Source organism: Cebidichthys violaceus, unplaced genomic scaffold, assembly GCF_023349555.1.
Source record: "Cebidichthys violaceus isolate CVI_PGR_0920_01 unplaced genomic scaffold, fCebVio1.0.p SCAF_5, whole genome shotgun sequence".
Classification (NCBI taxonomy): Eukaryota; Metazoa; Chordata; class Actinopteri; order Perciformes; family Stichaeidae; genus Cebidichthys; species Cebidichthys violaceus.
Genome location: NW_027176705.1, coordinates 15,924,254 through 15,945,829, shown reverse-complemented (window position 1 = coordinate 15,945,829; position 21,576 = coordinate 15,924,254). Strand labels below are relative to the sequence as shown.

At 40.7% G+C, this 21,576-nt stretch overlaps 2 protein-coding genes across 5 annotated transcripts in view; one reads left to right on the top strand and one right to left on the bottom strand.

Annotated features, from left to right (window-relative positions):
- Positions 1 to 1,537: 1,537 nt before the first annotated feature.
- On the top strand, positions 1,538 to 9,319 carry rs1a (retinoschisin 1a). Its single transcript, XM_068730303.1, has 6 exons — positions 1,538 to 2,496; positions 2,893 to 2,918; positions 3,289 to 3,415; positions 5,787 to 5,928; positions 7,254 to 7,449; positions 7,917 to 9,319. Exons 1-6 carry the CDS (start codon positions 2,445 to 2,447, stop codon positions 8,067 to 8,069), a joined length of 696 nt encoding a protein of 231 aa, XP_068586404.1. The 5' UTR covers positions 1,538 to 2,444; the 3' UTR covers positions 8,070 to 9,319.
- Positions 9,320 to 10,364: 1,045 nt separating this feature from the next.
- Positions 10,365 to 21,576, bottom strand: part of cdkl5 (cyclin dependent kinase like 5) — a 31,490-nt gene continuing 20,278 nt past the window's right edge. For 2 of the 4 annotated variants that reach the window (XM_068730300.1, XM_068730299.1), the window contains exons 13-21: positions 20,639 to 21,498; positions 19,414 to 19,754; positions 17,978 to 18,079; positions 17,551 to 17,656; positions 16,384 to 16,519; positions 15,566 to 15,671; positions 14,380 to 14,541; positions 13,102 to 13,374; positions 10,365 to 12,600 (exon numbers count right to left, since the gene is read on the bottom strand). In XM_068730300.1, coding sequence (XP_068586401.1) covers positions 12,196 to 12,600; positions 13,102 to 13,374; positions 14,380 to 14,541; positions 15,566 to 15,671; positions 16,384 to 16,519; positions 17,551 to 17,656; positions 17,978 to 18,079; positions 19,414 to 19,754; positions 20,639 to 21,498 — 2,491 coding nt within the window. In that variant the 3' untranslated portion in view covers positions 10,365 to 12,195. The remainder of the gene's footprint in view (positions 12,601 to 13,101; positions 13,375 to 14,379; positions 14,542 to 15,565; positions 15,672 to 16,383; positions 16,520 to 17,550; positions 17,657 to 17,977; positions 18,080 to 19,413; positions 19,755 to 20,638; positions 21,499 to 21,576) is intronic. The other 2 variants (XM_068730302.1, XM_068730301.1) reach the window with 2 other exon arrangements.

Genomic DNA, 21,576 nt, shown 5'->3' with positions numbered 1-21,576 from the left:
GAAATCTCTTCAGTCAACAAACCTACTTGTTTAGTTTAACATTTTCTGCAGTTGTATGTTTTGATTGCAGAGTAGATATTTAGCCTACTGGATCTGACCTGAAGGTGAAAGTTCACCTTCTACTTAAAGACTGAACATAGCCATAGAATGAACTATGTGAGCCAAAAATGCAACCAAGAACAATATTCCAGAAATTAGGAATTTGCAGCCAAAACGTCTGAGAGAACGCATCGCTACACCCAGTTAAATGTTGAAGCTCAATTGAACAACCAGTTTGTCATTAATAATCTTCTATAAATCATCACCTGTAACTTACTGCTTGTGGCGAGTACTAAATGTAATTTTACATACCAATTATGGCATCAGCATGCAATACTTGCATAGAAGGCAACAGATTAAAAAAAATAAAATGATTTAATGACAAAAGTTAATAAAATATTGACATTTTCCAACTCTTCATGCAGCAGCTCTCGTATGAATCCTCTGTTGCACGAGTGTGACAGCAGCACTGATCTCCCGCAGAGTGATCACTTTTAGTCTGTTGGATTTGGACAGCCGGGAAGCCTCTGAGCTCACCAGTCTGAGCACGACTGGTTTGGGAAAAGTGAGCCGACTGGCCAAGAAGTCTGGAGTCCTCATCCCAGACGGACTGGCCTGCAGAAGAGATGAAAGTCTCAGGCGAGTTGCACTTACTTACTGAACCCTGCATAGTCCTTAGACAGCATTTTTTTTAAATTTCTGTAATATTCATAATCATCGATTTTTAAGCCCCACACGTCCATGCATGTGCTGCAGTTCTTACCTCTTTATGAGCTCTGTAGATGAGAGCCGAGTGACCTCGATTCCTTTTCTTTGTTTGTGGAGGAATCCTGCGCGTTGTTCGGACAGGAGCCTTCATTTTGCCTTTTCAGCCTTAACACTCGCAAAAAGAAATCAACTGATAATATTTACAGCAGCTTTTTTTTTTTTTTTTTCAAAGAGCCACCAGGAATGAGGGCATGACAGAAGAGAGTGTGTGAGGACTGAAAAGGATGTTTTAATGAACACAAATTGAAGACAGCTTTGCTTAATTAGGCTTAATTACGTTCACCTAGCAGGCTGTGAAACCCTCAGTGAGAGTTGAGACGTCTTTACCTGAGGATAGAAAAGGCTTTTTAACATAAGATAATATTGTTTACAACTTTTGAATGCTGTGTGTGGTCTTATTGTTGAGATGATAGAATATGTTCAATCCTAATTGTGATTGCATCTTGTAAATACATTTATTTTGTTATTCTGAAGTGAAAAACCTCCACATTTAGGCTTTTCCCTCATTACATATCACAATTTTTATGACCCCACTGGTCATAGAGAAGCCAAATTGTTCATTTATTTTTTTTATTTTTCTCTCATTTCACAGTATAATTACAAACTTTCAGCTGTAAGTTTGTAGATTTAAGATGGGATTTTGAAATATTTGCAGATTTTATTCTTGGGTAAACTTTTTTGTTTGTTTTAATGGTGTCTAATATTCATTTGACTATCCAATAATTAAATTCTTTCTTTCTCCAATTGTTTTTCAACAGTAATGAGTTTGATAATGAGTACAAAATAATCTGATAATAATATCAGCTGATATGATCTTTTTTTTTACATAAACAAATAACATAAACAGGCATTTTGGAATTTTTTTTAATTTGGCAATATGTTCTGAGTGGGACTCTTACAGTTAAAAAATGAACTTGTCAGTATTTCTAAATCATCCCAAACATTCTGTATCTTTAGCAGAACCTTCTTGTTACTATACACAGTATTGGCCAACATATAACACTATATATGGGAAAGCTAATATCAGCTGCCTTATCAGTTGGGCTCTAATTGTATAATTATTATTAAATAAATGAAAATGATATACATTTAATAAAATAAAATTATTGTACTTTCTTTCTTAATTTCTTTCTTAAATATTATAATTAATGTGATAATGCAAATGCAAAGTGCAGCAAACATACAAGGACATACAAGTCGACCTTCTGGTCAATTATATGGATCACAAGGCCCAGCATAAGCCATCACCACCCTCCAGCACACACACACACACACACACACACACACACACACACACACACACACACACACACACACACACACACACACACACACACACATACACACACACACACACACACACACACAACCCAAATCTCTCACATTGACCTCACTGGCTTTTGTTTTTTGCTACAGGATTTTTGACTTGACCTCTGTGGCTGTGCAGTAATTTCTAGAATGTATGGTGGTCGTTTATGGTGGTGGGTGAACAGCTGTAGGAGGGGCTTTGTCAGATAAGGCATTAGGTAAGGCCATTAGTGTCCCGTGGATTATTGTAATCCAGCCTCTCTATCACTGCTGGTGGCTCGGCTGCTCAGTCTACAGTCGGTGTCCTCTGGTTCGGAGCAGGTTGGAAGATGGCTCTCTACGTGCATCATTTCCTGCTGGCCCTGCTTCTGGGCGCTAACGGTACGACTTCGTTCTTTTTCAGCTTGTGCTGCTGTTGAGTTGTGAACCCATGATCTCTGTGATTTAGAATTGTAACATCAGAACTCTTTGAAGGAGTTAAATCACCTCAAACTGGACAATACGCTGAAGAAAACCCCTGAAACGCAGATGTCAAAGGACAAACTACTTCCTAACTGAGACTTTGAAAAATACATGAGATTTCCTCAATAATCCTGTAGATTATCATGCAGGTTTTCCTTGGTGACACTATACTTGATTCTCTGTGTCTGTGTTGTGTTTATTTGCCTATGTGGTTAAATTGACAGACTGATGCACAGATTTTGTTTGCTAGAATGGGTGACTACTGTGTCCTAACAGTCTTTTTTTCTTCTTCTTTCTGTCCATCTGCCTGAACAGTGTTCATCAGCATTCACGCTCAGGAGGTACGAAAAAAGATCAGATTAATGTCAGAGATGACAGAACATCTAGAGAGTGTTAAAATCAGCAGTGTTTGCAAAAAAATGTTGTTTTTTAAACACTTTTAGATCGGCCACACCAGAGGCATCCCAATTTAGCAACCTCTCTTGACTTTGATCAATTGATTTTTATTTTTTTAAATCACTGGAAATTTACTGAGATGACACATTATAAGGTTCAGTCTCTTTGCTGCATCATTGTCCTTTCACTCATCCATTCAAATTATTCTTTTTACATTATTTTTTGCAAACAAGCTGTATTTTAAGATAGTGGTATTTATTATGACACTACTTTGGATTGCTTCTGTTAAATGTTGTTTGTGTGTGTTTGTACAAGGCGGGGGTGTCTGAGGCGTGGACCAGCAGGTCTTGCAAATGTGATTGTGAAGGGGGTGAGTCCCCGACTGAGTTTTCCTCCATTGGGACCGGCTCTTCCATGGTGCGAGGGGTGGACTGCATGCCAGGTCAGAACCATCAATATTGTGCTCTCTCCGAAGAAACACTGTTTCTTTTTGTAATGCAGCCTGTAACTGTCGTAGAAATATACCCGTTCATTTTGTTTTCACCATTCCTGATGAATTTCATATCACATGTGCACTTTACTGCACACCGAGCACAGATTTTCTCATTTCTAATAAGGTCGCTCATTGATCTACTAATTAAGTGACTTTTGTTGATTAGATGATGAAATTGAATCATTAAACTAATAATAGTACTTGTAACAAGGACTCAAGTGTGATGTCAGTGCTCGATTCAGATGATGAACATACAAAGCTGACACAGAGTAGACGAGGACAAGAATCATACATATCTCTGACTTTTTATCCTGCTGGAAATCTAGTGTACAATACAATAGGTCTGCAACTGACGATTTTCTTTTATTTCTCTGTGAATCAATATTTTTGTTTGGGTTATGAAATCTAAAGAAAGTCAATTTACCAGAATATAAAACATAGTTAAACTGCACATATTCGAATAAAGCCAATAATAGACTATCAACACAGCTGCTGGTTAAATTCCTGTAGATCAACTAATCGATTAATCCCAGATCATCTACAATGCAGATGGATGGAGAGATGTAATGTGTGCGATAGAGAGAGAGAGTAGGAGAATCTCCATATGTGCATGTGCACATGCATGAGTGCATTAGACTCCAGATTTGACGCCACAGGGGTGGACATGCTCCACTGGACATCATTAGAGAAGATGATGAAAATGTGGTCTGCATCAAAATACACACAATATTTGGTAGATTGTTTTTTTTCATTGGTTCTTGAGCTTGGAAACAGCCGTTGACAAAATGATCCATTAGTAGCTGTTCACATCATATTCATCAGCAGATGGAAATCTGGGGTTTAACATTCCACCAAATCTCTGTGAAATCTGCAAACTTGTTTTTGAGATATCCCGCTAAGCAAAAAAACAAACACAAACAGAAATCCCTGATGGCATCCTCCTAAGGCCTGAGATATAAAGATCAGACTTGAATCACGTCAGGCTCGACGAGAAGAGAAAGGCAGAGCTGATGTGCAGTGAACGGGTTTCCCTCAGTTAGTCAATGTGTGTCAACTGAGCCACGATTCACATGGCAACCGGGGACGGAGAGGAGAAAGAAGTTCAGCAGATATTCATTATCTCAGATCGTGATGCTCATAATAGACTCTGCCGATCGCACAATCACAGAAACCGGCAATTACCACCACACGGACCCGGTGATGATAAATGATGAGTGAGACAGACTTTTCCTGCACGGCCTCCGACTTTATTCCACCTCAATCCATCGTGCGGCACCACTCGGTTTTCCCATTAATTCAGGCATCTGAATATGTTTTATTCCACTCTTGAAATACATTAGGGCCGACTGGAGTCACCCGCATTACTGTTATGTAAACACTTATCTCCTGACTCACACAGGCGCTGCTGCTGCTGCTGCTGCTGTATGCGTTGTAATACTGGGGATTAGATAGGATGTGACCCTGTGCCAGATAGGCTTAAGCCAGTAGTAAACAAAAGCGCAGCTCCGTGTATCACACAGCTGATGTTATTTCTGAAACTTTAGGGAGAAAAAAAAACTCACTCATGTGCAGCTCCCTCATCTCCCCCATTCATGCATTTATAATGTGTATGGACTAAGTCAACAAAGGACTTGCTCTGGTGTGTTTTTAGTGGAAGTGATACGGCAGATTGACAGATCAAAACATGGGAGCAACACGGCGCTAAAGCTGTCGAGGGTAGAACATGGCCATCTGTCCGCCTGCCGCCCTAATGGACATCGCTGATCTCTCACTGTGGAGAATTAAATTGCAGGCTTTTAGGATGGGATATGGGTCACACTGGGTCTGGAAGCGGGAGGGTGTGAGGATGGGAGTGGGCAGGGGTGAGGATGGAGGGATGGAGAAATAAGCACCTAGAGAGGCTTATAGTGATGATCATTTGCTGCTCACATCTCCGTGTTTTACTGCTTAGCTGTTGGCAGACATGTTTGCGTTCTCCTTCTAACGGGATGGTGACCTTGAAATGTCTTCAACTGAAATACAAAATAGATTACATTACAGTCATTTAGCAGACGCTTTTATCCAAAGCGACTTACAATTCAGTATCTATCTACACACCGTAGGCGCAGCTACGGGAGACATTTTGGGGTTAAGTGTCTTGCTCAAGGACACATTGGCATGAGACTAGTAGAGCAGGAGCTGGGGATTGAACCGCCGACCCTCTGATTGAAAGGTGGCCCTGCTCTCCACTTAGCCACGGTCACCCCATCGCCACGGTCACCCCATCTTAAGATTAAAGTAAGACCTCTGTTTTGTAACTTTGTCTCTGATCCTCCTGCAGAGTGTCCGTACCACAAGCCTCTAGGCTTCGAGGCCGGATCAGTGAGTCCAGACCAGATCACCTGCTCCAACCAGGACCAGTACACCGGCTGGTTCTCCTCGTGGCTCCCGAGCAAGGCCCGGCTCAACACTCAGGGCTTCGGGTGGGTACACGCCAAAGTGTAAACTTTTCTCTCCACAAAAAAACAAATCGTAAACAAAAAGTGCACGGTTATAGAGCTGCATGTATTTTTAATCTCCATCAGGGAATGCTGAGATTGCCAAAAGCTATATTTGTTTGAATTTGAACTCACAAAAATGTTCCTGGCAGAGATGGTCGACTGTTCTAACCCTAATAAACAAATGTCGGGCACTTGCCATCTGTTAGGAACAGTGTTATAAAATATGCAGTCAAAGAGAGAGAATAAAAGCCATCTCTCATTATTTAAGATCAAAGGTTGACATGCCAATATGCTCTTGCTTAAAAACATTATGATATAAATAAGGTGGGCAGTGCAAGAATATATATGCTCAATGAACTGGTGACTCTGAGGAGCTGTTATGCAAAGTGTTGAAGGCTTTCTGTTTTTCCCCTTGAATATTAAAGGTCCTATTGATAACATGTATATACATATATATATACATATATATATATATATATATATATATATATATATGTATATACATATATATATATACATATATATATATATATATATATATATATATATATATATATATATATATATATATACAGTATAAAGACAAATATTTATAAAAAATAATATATGCTCAGATTTTAGAAAGTTGACAACATGTTAGCGCATATTAGCTATTTTAATAATCCCTGGAAACCGAGTGTTTGCTGACCTCCTGTGGTTCTTCTGCTTGGCTTCTGACCTGCCAGGGAGCGATGTACAGGTGTACCTCAAGACCACATGACATCACTACTGGGCGTGGTTACAGGTGTAACCGAGTACTTCTCAACCAGAGAAGGCAGCAAAACACTTCTTTTTTTTTAGCCTGGTGTTAAGTTGCTCTTTAAGAAAAGAAATGCATGAAGAGAAACTTCAACTCAGTATATTTTTGTACAAAAGGAGGAAAAAATAGATAATAATGGTAAGAATTAAAGCCTCTGCACTATATTGTTTGAGTCCAATTTCTTTAAATTGTATTTGTTACAAAATACTTTGACCCTATTTATTTAAAAATGACACGGTAATTATATATGACAACACTTCCATCACACTGACATGACTTAGTGGGACACCTGAATGGGAGCTGTAGTTAATGTGCTTTCTCTACTACGCAAAGTCAGAATGTCTGCTGGAAGAAAGGGAATCTAAACAGCTCTAGTTCTGCACCTTTACACACATCTATATTACCTGCTTTAAGAGAATATCAGCAAGTCAAACTGAACCATGTGTGCACGTGTTGTAAAGCAGCCAAAACTGCTGCATTACGTCCAGTGTTTGTGTTTCTCCTCCAGCTGTGCCTGGCTGTCTAAGTTCCAAGACAGCAATCAGTGGGTGCAGATTGACCTGAGGGAGGTGATGGTGGTGTCGGGGATCCTCACTCAGGGCCGCTGTGACGCTGAGGAGTGGATCACCAAGTACAGCGTTCAGTACCGCACCGACGAAAAACTCAACTGGATCTATTACAAAGACCAGACTGGAAACAACAGGGTCAGTTGAACCCAGTCAAAACACTGTGGAGTATACGTGGCACAAACAAAATGTGAATGGCTTGAACAGTTAAGAAATAAATATATTGCTATTATAATAGACTTTTCAAATTTTGAATATGTTTTGAATATGTGTTACTGAACAACAATCAGAAACATTGTCATTAATCAAGAAAAAAGGCCAAACATTTGCTGGTTCCAGCTTCTCAAAAGTGAGAATAAACTGCTTCTCTTTTATTTACATCATTGGGAATGAAAACTTGTTGGGTTTTGGCCTGTTGCTCTGACAAACTAAGCAATTTAATCTAAGTAATTGATGAATCAATAAATATTTGCTGCAGCCTTACATTATAATCATTATTGAAATCCTGAATAGTAACTTTAATGTAAATAGCACTATAATTAGCCTGCATTAGTGTCTGTCTAAATGAATCCATCCTGACCTTTCACCCTCTCCCTCTCTCTCAGGTGTTTTACGGAAATTCTGACCGCTCCTCGTCCGTGCAGAACCTGCTGCGGCCGCCCATCGTGGCGCGCTACATCCGCATTCTCCCCCTCGGATGGCACACACGCATCGCTCTGCGCATGGAGCTGTTGCTCTGCATGAACAAATGCAACTGAAACTCTCCTCCCCGCCAAGGCTTTTCCCCCCAAATCTTCATCTATACCTAAATCGCCCCATCGTCCGATTGTGTGGTCTCTTATTATATCCACAGATTTGTCCCCTTCCAGCTACATGTATAAAACCACAAAGTGAGGACTCACACGGAACAGTTTTGCACTGATGTGATCTGATTTAAATGTTTGTTCGATATGCTCAACGAGCTTTTCTTCACTCCTCTCTCAATTGTCTGTGTTCAATCAGTCTCATACATGGGGGCTTTTAATTTGGTGAGTTCTCAATAGATTGTGCCAATGGATTTTTGCAATGAAATGGCATAAATTCAAAGCAATAATTAGGCATGGAGAGGGAGAGGCGGCGTTGCCATGGAGGTTGTATCCAACGGTCTGAGACAAGCTCTTCCAAAACATTTGTGTCCTCCTGTGAAATTCTGTCTGCTTCTCCTGATATTTAACAATAAACAGGGACCTCTCCTCCTTATTTCCCCTAAAGGATGAGGCTTGTGATAGTCTACATGTTTCTTACCGTCAACAATCCCCACAAAAAGACCAAAACCAACAATGAGTTCATCCTAACAACAAGTATTGGTTGTGTAACCAAAGCCATATATATTATTTTTAACATATTTATTTTTATTATTCCCCAAAAGCTATTAGAAACACATTGATGAGCCACATTGTTGCATACATGCGACATGTGCCTTCATTACAAAGAACATGGGCACTGTCGTTTGTTTTGAGTCAATAACATACACCGTCCTGCTGCTGTAAATACTCACTGTGCACTGGTCACTCCTGTGTGACTAAAGTTTTCTAAAAACTATACAGTGCCCAGCTGTTTTTGGAAATCTATGATTGTGACTTGATGGTTTGCCACAGTGCCACAGACCGAATAAAGAAGCAAGAAAGTCTTGAGGAAAGGACTAACACGTTAACTTTGGTACTTTAATGGGATTTATTGATAATAAGAAAAATGTGGAATAATGCCAGACTTTTTCTTTAAATATGACTGTGATTTCACTTCCTTTCTTCTCTTACCTGTTTGTAAAAACTCACATTTTTACAGACATCACTCTGCTATGGTCGAGGGATGGAAAATCCACTGCTGTTCTGATGTGGGTTTTGTATTGTGGTTAACTCCTGATTTCTGTCTGTAAACATTTCAATTCAGTTTCTCATGATACTTTGGGAATACACTGCAGCGTCTTATTTACTCTGAAGATGTGTTCTTTATTGTATCTTTAAACCATTTCCCTGATTAAATTGATACTAATTAATACTCTATTCTCATGATGTGTCTGTCTGTGCGACAAAACCAGCATATGAGCCGTTCAAAAATGTACAGTTGGCTTTTATTATGAGACCCTATCATTTTTAAAGTAGAATGGTCAGTATAGATACACTCTATTATTTCTATTTACACCCTGTAAGAAGTGGGAAACAGCTTAATGAAAAAGGAAAAAAAAGAACTGATGTTTTAGGAAACACATTCATATTAGTGAACAGAAATTCTTCTCATCATCTCAGTTGTCAGCGTATGTGACTTGGGGGGGGGGGGGGGGGGGGGGGTGTGAAGCCTCCATTTCCATCTGAAGTGTTGAGTCAGTAAGCTAATATAAGGCTTCGGGTCACTGGCAAGGCAAGCTTTGTTGTCACTCTGTCCCATTAATGAAATAGACAAACCCACGTCAGCAGTCATTTACAATCATTAGCAATCAGGGTTTTCAATAATACACGACACCGGGCAGTTTTTCCTGCCCCGAGTCATGTTCAAGGACAAATTGAAAAAAAAAAAAAAAATGTATTGCAGAGCGATTTGTATGTGATATTCCATGTGGACACTCTAATCACCTCCTCCTCAGTCTCCTAATGGAAATCCTTCTCTGCACTATATTTGGCTCCAATTTAACTAGCCACTGATTTGGCCAATACAATCTGCATCAGTCTGAGTCTCTTTCTGAAGGTTATTGCTTTCAATTTCAGCCATGTAGTCAATTGGATCATTCCTTTTTTTTGTTGTCTTTTTTTTTGCTCGTGTATTGTCATCCATTCCACCGTTTAGAAACAAAACATTAAAATCCTCCAAAACTCTCTCTTTAGTCCACAGATGTTTTAAATTGTTCCCTCCTTCTGTGATACATATACAATGTTTTCTTCTTCACTTTAAGACCACAGAGGAAGAGGAAGGAACAAAGGATGAAGGTAAGAATAAAAGGAAAACAATGCAGTATTTTTTTTTGCCTAGGCCACTAATAGTGTTTTGTTCTGTATATTGTTTCATCATCCACAGGTCAGTAGACAACAAGTAAATGCTTTAATGAATAACCTAACGGAGTAAAATCATCCCTGATCATGACTATTAATATTAAAAACAAGTCGTAATGCGAATACAGTAGGAAAACCAATATCAGATGTACAAAAGGCATTTACAAAAACTTTGATAACACAAGCTTTTAGAATGCACACTGAAAAATGTAAACACACACACTGAAGGATACATCTGGTGTTATTCCATTCCTTTCTTATTGTCGACAAAATCCCATGAAAAACACTAAACCAACAACAAAAGGGGCTGCGATAGTAGCGGCATTTTGTTTCAGGTACCAGTGAGACTTTAAATGGTAAGCAGGAAGTCCAGTTTGAGGAAGAGATTAATGCGTTTAAAGGCGTATTAGATGCCAAAACACTGCACAACAGTTTATAACACTCTGAGACGGGATTTTGCAACACTGGAAAGTTATCACTGCTGAAATGATTTCATTATTTATCGTCACGGCTACAAGTAATGTAATATAAGAATCTACCATTCATTGTTGGTCTTGGTCTTTTCATGAGAATTTTGTCCACATAAAGAAAACGTAAAAATTCCACCGGACTCAACATTTCAGACCTTAAAGGTTGCAGGTGAGGTATGCCTTTTTTGCTGAACGCTCTCCTCGTATCTTTCACACTTAGATGTCGTATTTGAGTTAGCCAAACCTCCATTTAAGAAGCCAACTTTTCATCGCTAAAGTTAATGTCCGTGACTTGCTGTTAAGGCTGTAGACAAAACCAGCACGAAGCTGGAAAGCTGTTGTGGCTGATGAATGAACTGAGAGACTAGAAATGGGGCTTATTTTGAAATGGGGACATGGAGAGTGGGACATAAAGTGAACCGACAGTTCCTGTGTGTAGAGCACAGAGCCTAACAGTCTCACTCTGGCTGTTCTGCTACCGAACCCTGCTGACAAATAGCCCGTCACAAAACGTCAAAACGAATGTCATGAGAGCGATGCGTAGATTTGTGAGTAATGTCCATGATTTTTTTTTTTTTTTCCCACCTTGGGCAACAAGTATTCATCAATACTTTTTTACATTTTGATGAAACAAACAGAAAGAAAGGTGAAAAATAACATGATATAACGTGAGAATCTGTTAATAACATCAAATTGAACCAAAAAAAGGACATTCACCATTAATAAATATTCCTTTTGACACATTGTATTATCAACACATAAATATCTATGCATTTCTTTGTGTCAAAACTAAAGCTCTTGCAATTACACATTTAATTCTATTACCTTATAATATTCCCATATAGCCTACATACTGTGTCATTTATAGCTTATATCCTTGAATTTAATACAAATAAATATTTAATAAATTATGTTGATATAAATCTTTTTTTTTTTTTATTGTTCTTATCAAATATCAGAGCTTGAAAAACATTTGAGTTCATTGGCCACTGGTGTGTGACAGCGGCTGTCTGACGTGTTGCTTTGCTGTAGTGTTCTGTGAGCAGAAGATGGCAGCAAAGAGGCCATGTGGGCAGTGTCTCCTTGACAGGAAAGACCAGCTTATTCTAATGTTCTAACCTTGTTAAGTAGAGAGAGAATAACATACAACTGATACAGTACTGGCATCCCCCTTTCCTGTCTTTGATCCCCTAAATGACACTGTTACTGGTCTTTGGCCTCTCGTAGTCAGAGACACGAGCGTCAGCACTCAACTGCGTTTCTTGGACGAGGACTCGATCCAGTGAAACAGGCTTTCGTGTAAACTTTTACTACAGTACCGTGACGTCTGGCAGATGCTTCCAGGATGGAGACATGTTGGAGGAGGCGTGGTTTGGGAGAGAGGGAGGGGCTTACAGCGCAGTCTCCTTCAGGTCGTTGAGGTTTGGCATCCTGGTGCGGGAGGCTCGGGTAAAGGTGGGTCCGTTCTGCCCCGGTTTGATGCCCAGCTGCTCGGGGGTGAACTGAGCGCCCTCCGCCCGCTGTAAGGCCGACACGTGCCAGCTGGACTCAATCTGTCCGGGGAGGGGGTAGCTGGCCTTGCGGCTCTTGGCCTGGGCGGAGCTGCTCACCCCCGGGTGGCCCCTGCTCTCGGCGTGCCCTCGACCCTCGGAGTAGCCCACTTTGGAGGATGGCTGAGGGGGGTTGGGGAGGGGGACTTGGAAGCGCAGGTCTGGAGGAGGAGGAGGAGGCTGTCCTTGGTTTGAGGAGGAGGGGGAGAGGTGAAGGAGCCTGCGGAGGGACTTGAGGGGTTGACTCTGTTAGGAGAGAAAGAGATACAGCGGATGAATGAGTTAGTGTGTTAGTCCATCCACCTGGTCTGTATTCTTTCCTAGTTAAGACCTACATCTTAAAAGTAAATGTAGGTCTAAGTGTTGCAGGACTAGTGTACATAATGAACAAGTCTTGGTGTTTCTACAAGGCCAATTCTCTCTGTTGAATTCCAGTTGGGGACCATAAGGAGTGGATGGACTTACACAGGCCTAAACATCCCACCCTCCATCTTTATTATTACTATTTATTTGTATTCTATTTTATTTCATTTTACTCGGTTGAATCAGTCTGGTTAAGACCTGACAACCATAACAAACAATACAAAAAGGTCTTTCACATTTCATATATCATGTCCACAGAATGATGTGACTTACATAACATGATTTACATATAATTGATGTATTAATGACTGATGCTAAGGGTCTGTTTTGGTCATATGATGAGGTCATTTTAGTGTCTCCAGTATGTAACATTAGGCTACACACCTGAGAGTGCGAGTCCACTGGTTTGTCTGGAGGCCAGTCATTCACTCTCTCCCTCTCCCTCCCTCTGTCCCTCTCTCTCTCCCTCTCTCTCTCTCTTTCTCTCTCCCTCTCTCTCTCTCTCTCTCGCTCTCTGTCCCGGTCTCGGTCCCGGCTCTGCTCCCGCTCCCGGTCTCTGTCTCGGGATCGTTCGCGGTTTTTCCGCCGGCTGCCGTGGTGAGAGGACGACTTGGAGCTCCTCTGCAGGGACAGGTGTTCTTGCCCGTTACCAGGAACCTGACATTTCAGAAACATAAAAAAACGTTGTTGTAAACGCTACTCTCTCTGCGGAGAGGTTACCTCACATCATCTTCATCACACAACACATGTCACTCAAATCACGGTGAGGTTCTTCATGCACCTCCGGCAGCACCGGACGAAACCCAAGCAGGATGTGATGGTGATAAGGGATTACTTCGTACAGAAAAAAATGCAGTTCTCAGAAAGTTTTGTGTCTAAGTGTGTTTTCACAAACTATAATATGCAGTGATTCATGCAACTAATGATTAATTTCATTATCATTTTAGTTTATGAATAAATTCATTGTTTAATCTATAAAAAAATCAGAAAAAGTACAAAAAATAAAGATTAAATTACAATAATATAAAACAGCAAAGAAATGCTAATTTTCATATTATATGATATATAATATTTGTTTAATTTATTGTTTTAATATTTGGATTTTTTTTACTTGATAATTGACTTAAACAACTATTCAGTTATCAATATGTTGGATGATAAGGTGAGATTTAGTTGCTTTTGGACAGAATCAGGCTTGCTGTTTCCAGTCTTTGTGCTAAGCTAAGCTAACCTGCCGCTGTCCGTTGCTTCATGTTTCATGGACAGATATGAGAGTAGTATATCGACCTTCTCATCTAACTCTCGGCAGAGAAAAACGAAAAAAGCACATTTCCCAAAATGTCCAACTACTGCTTCCTGCATGCATGAGTGTTGAACATGTCCATGACCCTCATACAATGTTATATTAGAAACGGATGAGTGTTGTCTCACAAATGCAACGTGAATACAAAGTGACCGCATTCGACAAACGTTATAGAAAAGACATGATGGATGCACAGACACCGTGCGCCATTAAGACTCAAAATGTATTTGAAATCCTTTCTTAAATTGGACTTTTTCACAGTCAATCGATCGTGAACCTCTTGAGAAGATTTCAAAGCAGGTGATTCTGATGAGGGCAGTGCGCGGTAACATGCAGCCGTAGTGTTGAGGTTAGATTACTGGTGAGGCAGGGTAGGGAGCGGTAGGCTGGTGTTGCGCCATGGGCGAGGCGACTACGGGGAGGACTTTGACAGCTGAGTTGTGCTTTAAGCTATTCTTAGAGCTAAAGAGCGGGAAAAGGCTTTTCTTGATACTGGGGTTCCTCCCGTCCTCCATGTCCGTCTGTGGAGCAGAAGACGCACAGCCACAACTCTCAACACAAAATCTCTGGCGGCAAACAGAAAAACAATGCAGCACCTAATGCTAACCCATCTACAGAAAAATACCACTGAGCAATAGATATAAAGAGAAGAATCAATAATAAGTGAGTGAACGTCTGATTAAGATAAACAGGGAGGTAAATAAAGGGTGGAAGGTCAGACTAGCGTTTAAGGATCATTCTGTTTTATTGTTTTGGTTATTTTAGCCATCATTTCTGTCCGTTGTAATAACATTGTGCTACCCAAAGTTATCGACATTGCAACATCAGTAGATGATCAGACAGCTTGTAAACATTCTGCCAGGTTATCTAAACCACTATGTTTGGAGCTAAAGCTAAAAAGTGTGTCCGACATGTTGGCAATAATCAAAAGTGTGTTTTTATAATTTTTTGTTTCCACATTAAAGAAAAAATTGCGGAAAACACAAAAAAATATTAAAAATAAGGCAAAATATCACAAAAATGGAAAGCATCCTTCCTAACTAATAGACTATAGATTACTGCAACATTTCCACTGTTTTGTGTTTGAGTGGCATACTTGTGTAGGTGAACAACTTTGTTGAGTGCAGCAGGTCAATGTTGAGGTAGGAGGCTGGTCTGTAAGCTGAGATAAATGATTATAGTTTGGTAATAAGTTTTCACATCATGTTTGTTGTCTGAATTGTTATCTGATAGTCTGACTTCTCGTGCTCCTTGGCACTTCGTCTCATTGTAGCGATGCCGCCGTGTTCCCAGATTTTAGCAGTTAACTCGGTGAGTCTAATGTTATTATTACCAACAGGAATGATGGCAGAAACTGTGAAAATAATAAACTCTTTCACACTCTTGGTGGTTAATATCAGTGTTCCTTCACACAGTAAGTTAGTTTTTAAGAACAAATAAACACTAATGCTACAGGTAATAATTCTCTACTGATAAGCGTTTACTGCACACTACAATGAACTTCATAAATAAGGGAAACAAAAGAAATGACTTCGATGGTCTTACTATCTGAGTCTTCTTCTTTTTCTTTTTAATGGCTCTGAAGAAGCCTTGCTTTTCCTTCTCTTTGGCGGGCTCTGGAGGATTCATGACCATTGCTTCTGCGGCGGTCCTACGTAGCGAAATGTGGAGAAATTGTTCATGTTTGTAATGACAAGCTCAGGATTAAATGTTGACTTCTTATCAGGTATGTCTCATATGCTACGGCACAACCTGAATATATAATGTAAGTAATAAAATAAATATACAGTATGAAAAGACACTGGTTCTAAAATAATACCAGTAATTATTAATTCTAAGCCAAGAAAAATCAACAAACAGAAAATTAAAAAAAAGCACAATGTGGGTTTTTGTTTTTGTTTTTAAAGAAAATCGTGGATTGTGTAAAAAATCATTATCTTGTTTCTTGTTCACTTAATTTAGATGTGTGCTCTTATGGTTCATCATGACAATATTTACAGTAAATACTGTAAATATTGCTTCTTTTTCAACTGTCAACACAAGAGAGGAAATATTGTTTCCAATTCAATGACAATTTCACTACGTGTTTTTAATCATTTAATTTTAGTCATTTAGAGTCTGTGATAATAACCTTGTAAAATACGATGGATCTTAATTAGTGTTGTGACAGACTTCATGTGACAGTGAGGAAAATATGTGATGTCTACCTCTGAGGTCAAAGCACGCTGTATTGTAGAAGCTCAGTTCCTTTTTTTCACAACAATAAATGTTGACACAGTTTCCTCGACACAACCTTGAATGTGCTTCTACTGTATTGAAGTCACAGTCACATGCCATGCCAGCTCAAAACTATAAATCCTCACCAGTCAAAAGCCGTCTGGCGTTTGGAGTGGTTGACCATGGCGACAGGGTCTCCGGGTACACCGGGTACGACCGGCCCTCGACCCTGACCGACACCGTCATGGAAAGAGGAGGAGTTGTCAGGTCTCGGGGAGGGGACTGAGGAGACACGAGGAGGAGAGACACATTTTTTAAATGTGAGTATCTCTGCACATTCTTACTGTCTCTGATGTTAGCCATCTACGATGTTTGATGTGTTCTGGGAGTTATTCCACAATGTTTCATTTTGCTGAGCTTACGTTTGCCAAACTCCACCATGTCTGCCTTGTCTATTAAAGCCCAAGTTTACATGTCCGCCTCTTTAATTATGATTTTTTGTTGTTGTTATTCTATGATTGTAAAACGTGTTGAACAGTCAAAAACCCCAAACTTTTGTATCAACCTTGATGTGACTTCATGTCATTCGACAAGTCATCCATATAGGAAAAAAACACCACCAAATAAAATGAATAAGCCCAGAAATGCAAGCGTTAACACTTTGAAGTATGTTAAAGTTGGGCTTTTCCTTTAAACATTTCATTTTGGTCCATTAAAGTTCGTTTTTTTTTCCACCTTTCTCTTTATTAAAGACTAAACGGTTTTTAGTGTGTGCTTTCTGTCCCCAGAGTCAAACATGTAGAGGAAGTTTCTTTGCACCAGATTTTATTCTATTCTTTTCAGAGCCTTCCCTAAAATAACGGAACTGTCACTAAATCAACTGAAAATGCAACACAATTTTAATGTTTTTAATAGAGGTATTAAATTATGGCTTAAAGAAAACCAGCATTGTTTTTACACCTAATACCCCTGCAGACACACCTGGATTTTGTATCTTGCGTATATTTTTGTGGATAGATTTGTGGTATTTATGGGCGTATTTTTGGATGCATTTCTTTTCTTTTTTAATCTAGTTATTTTCTTTCTCGTTTTGAAATCGCCTGCTGTGTACAGGTGTAGCAGATAAGTGTTTAGCTGCAAACACTATACAAAGTGCATCTGGTCCTTGTCCAAAAATGCATGTTACAGTTCTAAAGCTATGTGATGTCCATATCAACTAAACTAAAATAAACTAAACTAATAAATAAGTAATTCATTTTTCTGTTGCCAAAGACACACAGCTTGTCTCTCAGTGATTCCTGTCTGTCCCTTACCTCGGTAGAAGCTGCCTACTCTCCGAGGCATGGACTCGGTGAAGATCATCCGGTTCTCCTTGGAGGAACCTCCATCCTCCACATGAGGGTCGTGATACATGCCGACCTAAGAGACGCACACGTCATGCGGACACACAAACGTACAAGTACACACATGGACACAGGACCATACAAAGTTGCTCAGCATCTTCATATTTGTGATCGATAATCTCATTTAATCTCACTTGATCTTTTAGCGCTAGCCAACACATTCACAAGACAATCGGGACGATCTTAGAGCTTTTTCAGCGAGGTTACATTTATACCAGCGACAACGTGCGGTGAAGCTGTTGCCCTGAGTAGAAACAGAAAAAGCTATGGAAACGAGCGGTCAGAAGAGCTACTGTCTGTGCTGGGTGAACTGGCTGGAGGAATCAGGGGGTCGGACCTCGTTTTTAGAGCGCTGTGTATGAAAAGCAGCAGTGTTGTCCCTCGTAGAGTCTTTGATGGGGGCACAAGGGTGGCTCATGTCTTTAGGGGACTGCTCACTCTGTTGAGAAGACGGACAGGCGCAGGTCAAAGCAGACTGAAAAAGCAGCATGAAGCAGTGGCAATGACAATGTGAAACAGTGACAGTCCCTGCACACACACACACACACACACACACACACACACACACACACACACACACACACACACACACACACATCAACTTGTGACATACACACACATTTTCAATACATGTGTTAAAGGAAAGATTCACCCTGAGACACTAACGCATTAGAAAATACATTTTTTTCTCACTTGCTTAATTTCCAACATTTCTCAGATTCCCTTTTAACAAATCCTAGTAAAGGGCTTTAACTCCAGGTGGAGCGCAGTGATGGTGGAGCAGCAACAGGTTTTCCAATACTTCCTAAAATCTCTTGTGGCAGCATTACATTATGTCTCTTGAGGCTGCTTGAAATGTAGTTCAAATGTGAGGTTACAGTGAAAATACGTAATAATTGGCGCCACCCTTCTGCTGGCCACACTGCATATGTATTGCCTCTTGGCATGTTTATTGTAATGGTTTGTCTCTCTGTTTTTTTACTGTGCGACTAAACCAGTAAGTTATATATTTATAATGAATAATCATTTAAATTTGAAGATAGGAAACATGATAATTACTTATAATGTTTTACCTGTACAAGGTTAACTTATAATAGCTACAAGTAGCAAGTAGCATCAAGTGCTCTTTAGACGTTGTCTTTTATTACAACAATCACACAGATGTTGCTGTTACCATGGACACGGTAAAAAGGAAAGATGTAAAAAACTATTTGTAGCCATGGGCAATGATGAAGTCCAAATACCCCACCAGTCCAGGGAAATGTTCTTTTTACTTTGAAATAATTTGGCAGAAATAGACTGAATTTTCTTTTTTCTTTTTTTTACCAATAAAGCTTCAACCCCTATTTTTTACTTTTGATTGACCTCCTTTACATGTAGGTCTAAATATTGTTTAAATCCTTTCTACAATGACAGATATGTAATTCCGGTGGAAATCTATCAATTTTTAGCCCAAAAACGACTGTTTAAAAAAAGAAAAGAAAAAGGTATTTAGTCTAAAACCATCATAACTGACACTTGATGTCATTAAGATGTGACTTCAGAGTTTTTCAATGTCAGACATCAGCTTTTTTAAACATCAACAAAAGGCCAAAAAGGATCCTGCACTCTATACTGACCAGCTGCTTCGACTAAGCTGGTAGCTCAGGTAGATCACTTGTTGTCTACATTTGTCTTTTTGTTGAGAAAATACATCATTTTTCTTACGGTGTTACTTTAGGATGAATGTCTCCTTTAGCTCCCACCACACTCACAGGACTGTCTGCCACTAACCCTCGTCATGTCATCCGTGCAGTCTTCTCTGGAAGAGCTCACTGAGTGTCCAGTCAGGGTGGTCCGGTGCTGCAGTTGGGGGGAGAGGAGCTGCAGGCTGCTGGCGCGCGTCGGTATCGCCTGCCCCGGCGGAGGCAAGCCCACCATCCCACCCTCGATCCCGTGCGGCCGGTGGCGCTCCCTCCTCACGTACATGGAGTGGCGTTGAGGCCGTTGCTGAGAGGAGAAGGGGGAGGTGTAGCCCAGGCCGTAATGATAAGACTCATGTGGGGAAGGCAGAGTGTGAGTGGAGGGCATCCCTGCTCCTCCCGGGTCTAAGAGCTCCGGAGCACCGGCCTCCTCTGGAGCAGAGCGGAGAGATAAACGTCGTTAGAGCTTCATGTCACCATTATTTTCTGCATTGATTATTCTGTTATTTGGTTTGATCGATCGTTCAAACTGTGTTATAAACTGTATGAAAAGCAAAATTCAAATATCTTCTTTTGTTCAAGCAAAAGTAAAAAATGTTTAGTATCTAATTTACAGAGACAGAGACAAAACAATTTAACATTTGAGAAGCTGGAACCAGTTTGACAATTTGTCTGATGAATTTATTAAAATGACTAATCATTTATCAAAACTATCGATTAACCAGCTCATAATTTAAGCACCACATGTCAAAGTTATCATTTATTCCATGTCAGCCTTTATGATTACTATTCCAAATACAGATAATACACTGGGAACCGGTCATAACGCTGACAACCTTTTATTTTATTTGTGAAAACGAAATTTACTTTATGTATCATGAACTCCTTGTTGAAACTTTTCAATGTACAGAAAACTCTTATCTTGTGATACGGTTCTCTCACTCGCCTGCCTTTATACTTCTGAACTGACTCTGGTGAAAAGACCTTTAACAAGACCTGGTGACCATTTTAAGAGGTCTGCAAAAAGACATGGGCTTTAAAACCAACAACTCAAAGTATCATACTTTTTTCTGTAGGGATTATGAATGTAATGTATTAATAATTTGACGACTGTCTGGCTTTCTGTTTTTGTAATTTTTCTGTTTTATGTTGGGTGAGGGTGGGTGTCGAGATCTGCTGTTTGATGGATATAAATAGTTTTAAAGACCTTGAACAAGATTTAATAAAAAAGGCTGGTTGAAGCCTGAAGCCAAAGGTACATTTAATTCAGGACAATAAAGTTGACTCTTGAATACAAATTAGGCTCTCAAACCTACCTGGTGCTAGAGGTTTATGTCTGGATTTGTGTCTGGATGAGGAGTCCAGCGTGCTGCTCTCCATGCGGACATTGCCGCTGCTACGAGAGGCGGGGCTGTGCCCCGATCGATCACTGTGCCGAGCAGAGGGGCTGCCAGGCGGCCCCTGGGGAACTGAGGGGGCGTTGAGGTCTAAACAGCTGGCAGGGAAGAAGCGGGCCCCGGGGCCCATCCCTGCTGTCGTGTTGGAGTTGGGGTCATCTGGGTGGAGTCGACCGTCGCTGAGGTTCCCCACGGATTTGGCATCACTCAGCGCGCTGTGGCTCTTGGACAGGCTGAGGTAAGAGGCTGAACTCTTTGAAGAGGAGGACATGGATCCGTGGGCAGAGTCGGCCATGCTGTGGGTGTGTCGGCCATGTTGCTTCTCTGCTCCAGACTGCAGAGTGTTAGTTTTGCCTTCCAGGAAGGTGTGGCGGCCAACCTGCTGCTGCTGCTGCTGCTGCTGCTGTTGCTGCTGATGGTGCTGCTGCGAGCGAGAAGAGCTGGGTTTGCTGTGGCCGTACTTGGCCCCATGTCCCTGGTCTGGCAGCTTTGTGGCGGGTCCTAAGTTGAAATCAAACTCTGTCTTGCCTTTGGCTTCTTTGGGGCTGAGGAGGTGTGGCAGGTTGTTGTTAGCCAGGTCTTTGTTGGATGAGGCAGAACGATTGAGGGTCTGGGACATGTACTGGGCCTTGGGGTGGAGCGTCGGACTTAAGCTGGACGGAGCCGGTTTGTTACCGTTGAGGAAACTCTTGTTGCCGAGGTGATGGAGGTCGCCATGGCGAGGGAGGCTGGAACATTCTTTGGTGTTGGAGCGACGGCTCGTGCTCTTAGTGTGACTCCTGGAGGGGCAGAGAGAGCGATGGATAACACTTAAGACTTCATCTTAATGTCTTCGTCTTTGTGAACGTTGCACTTAA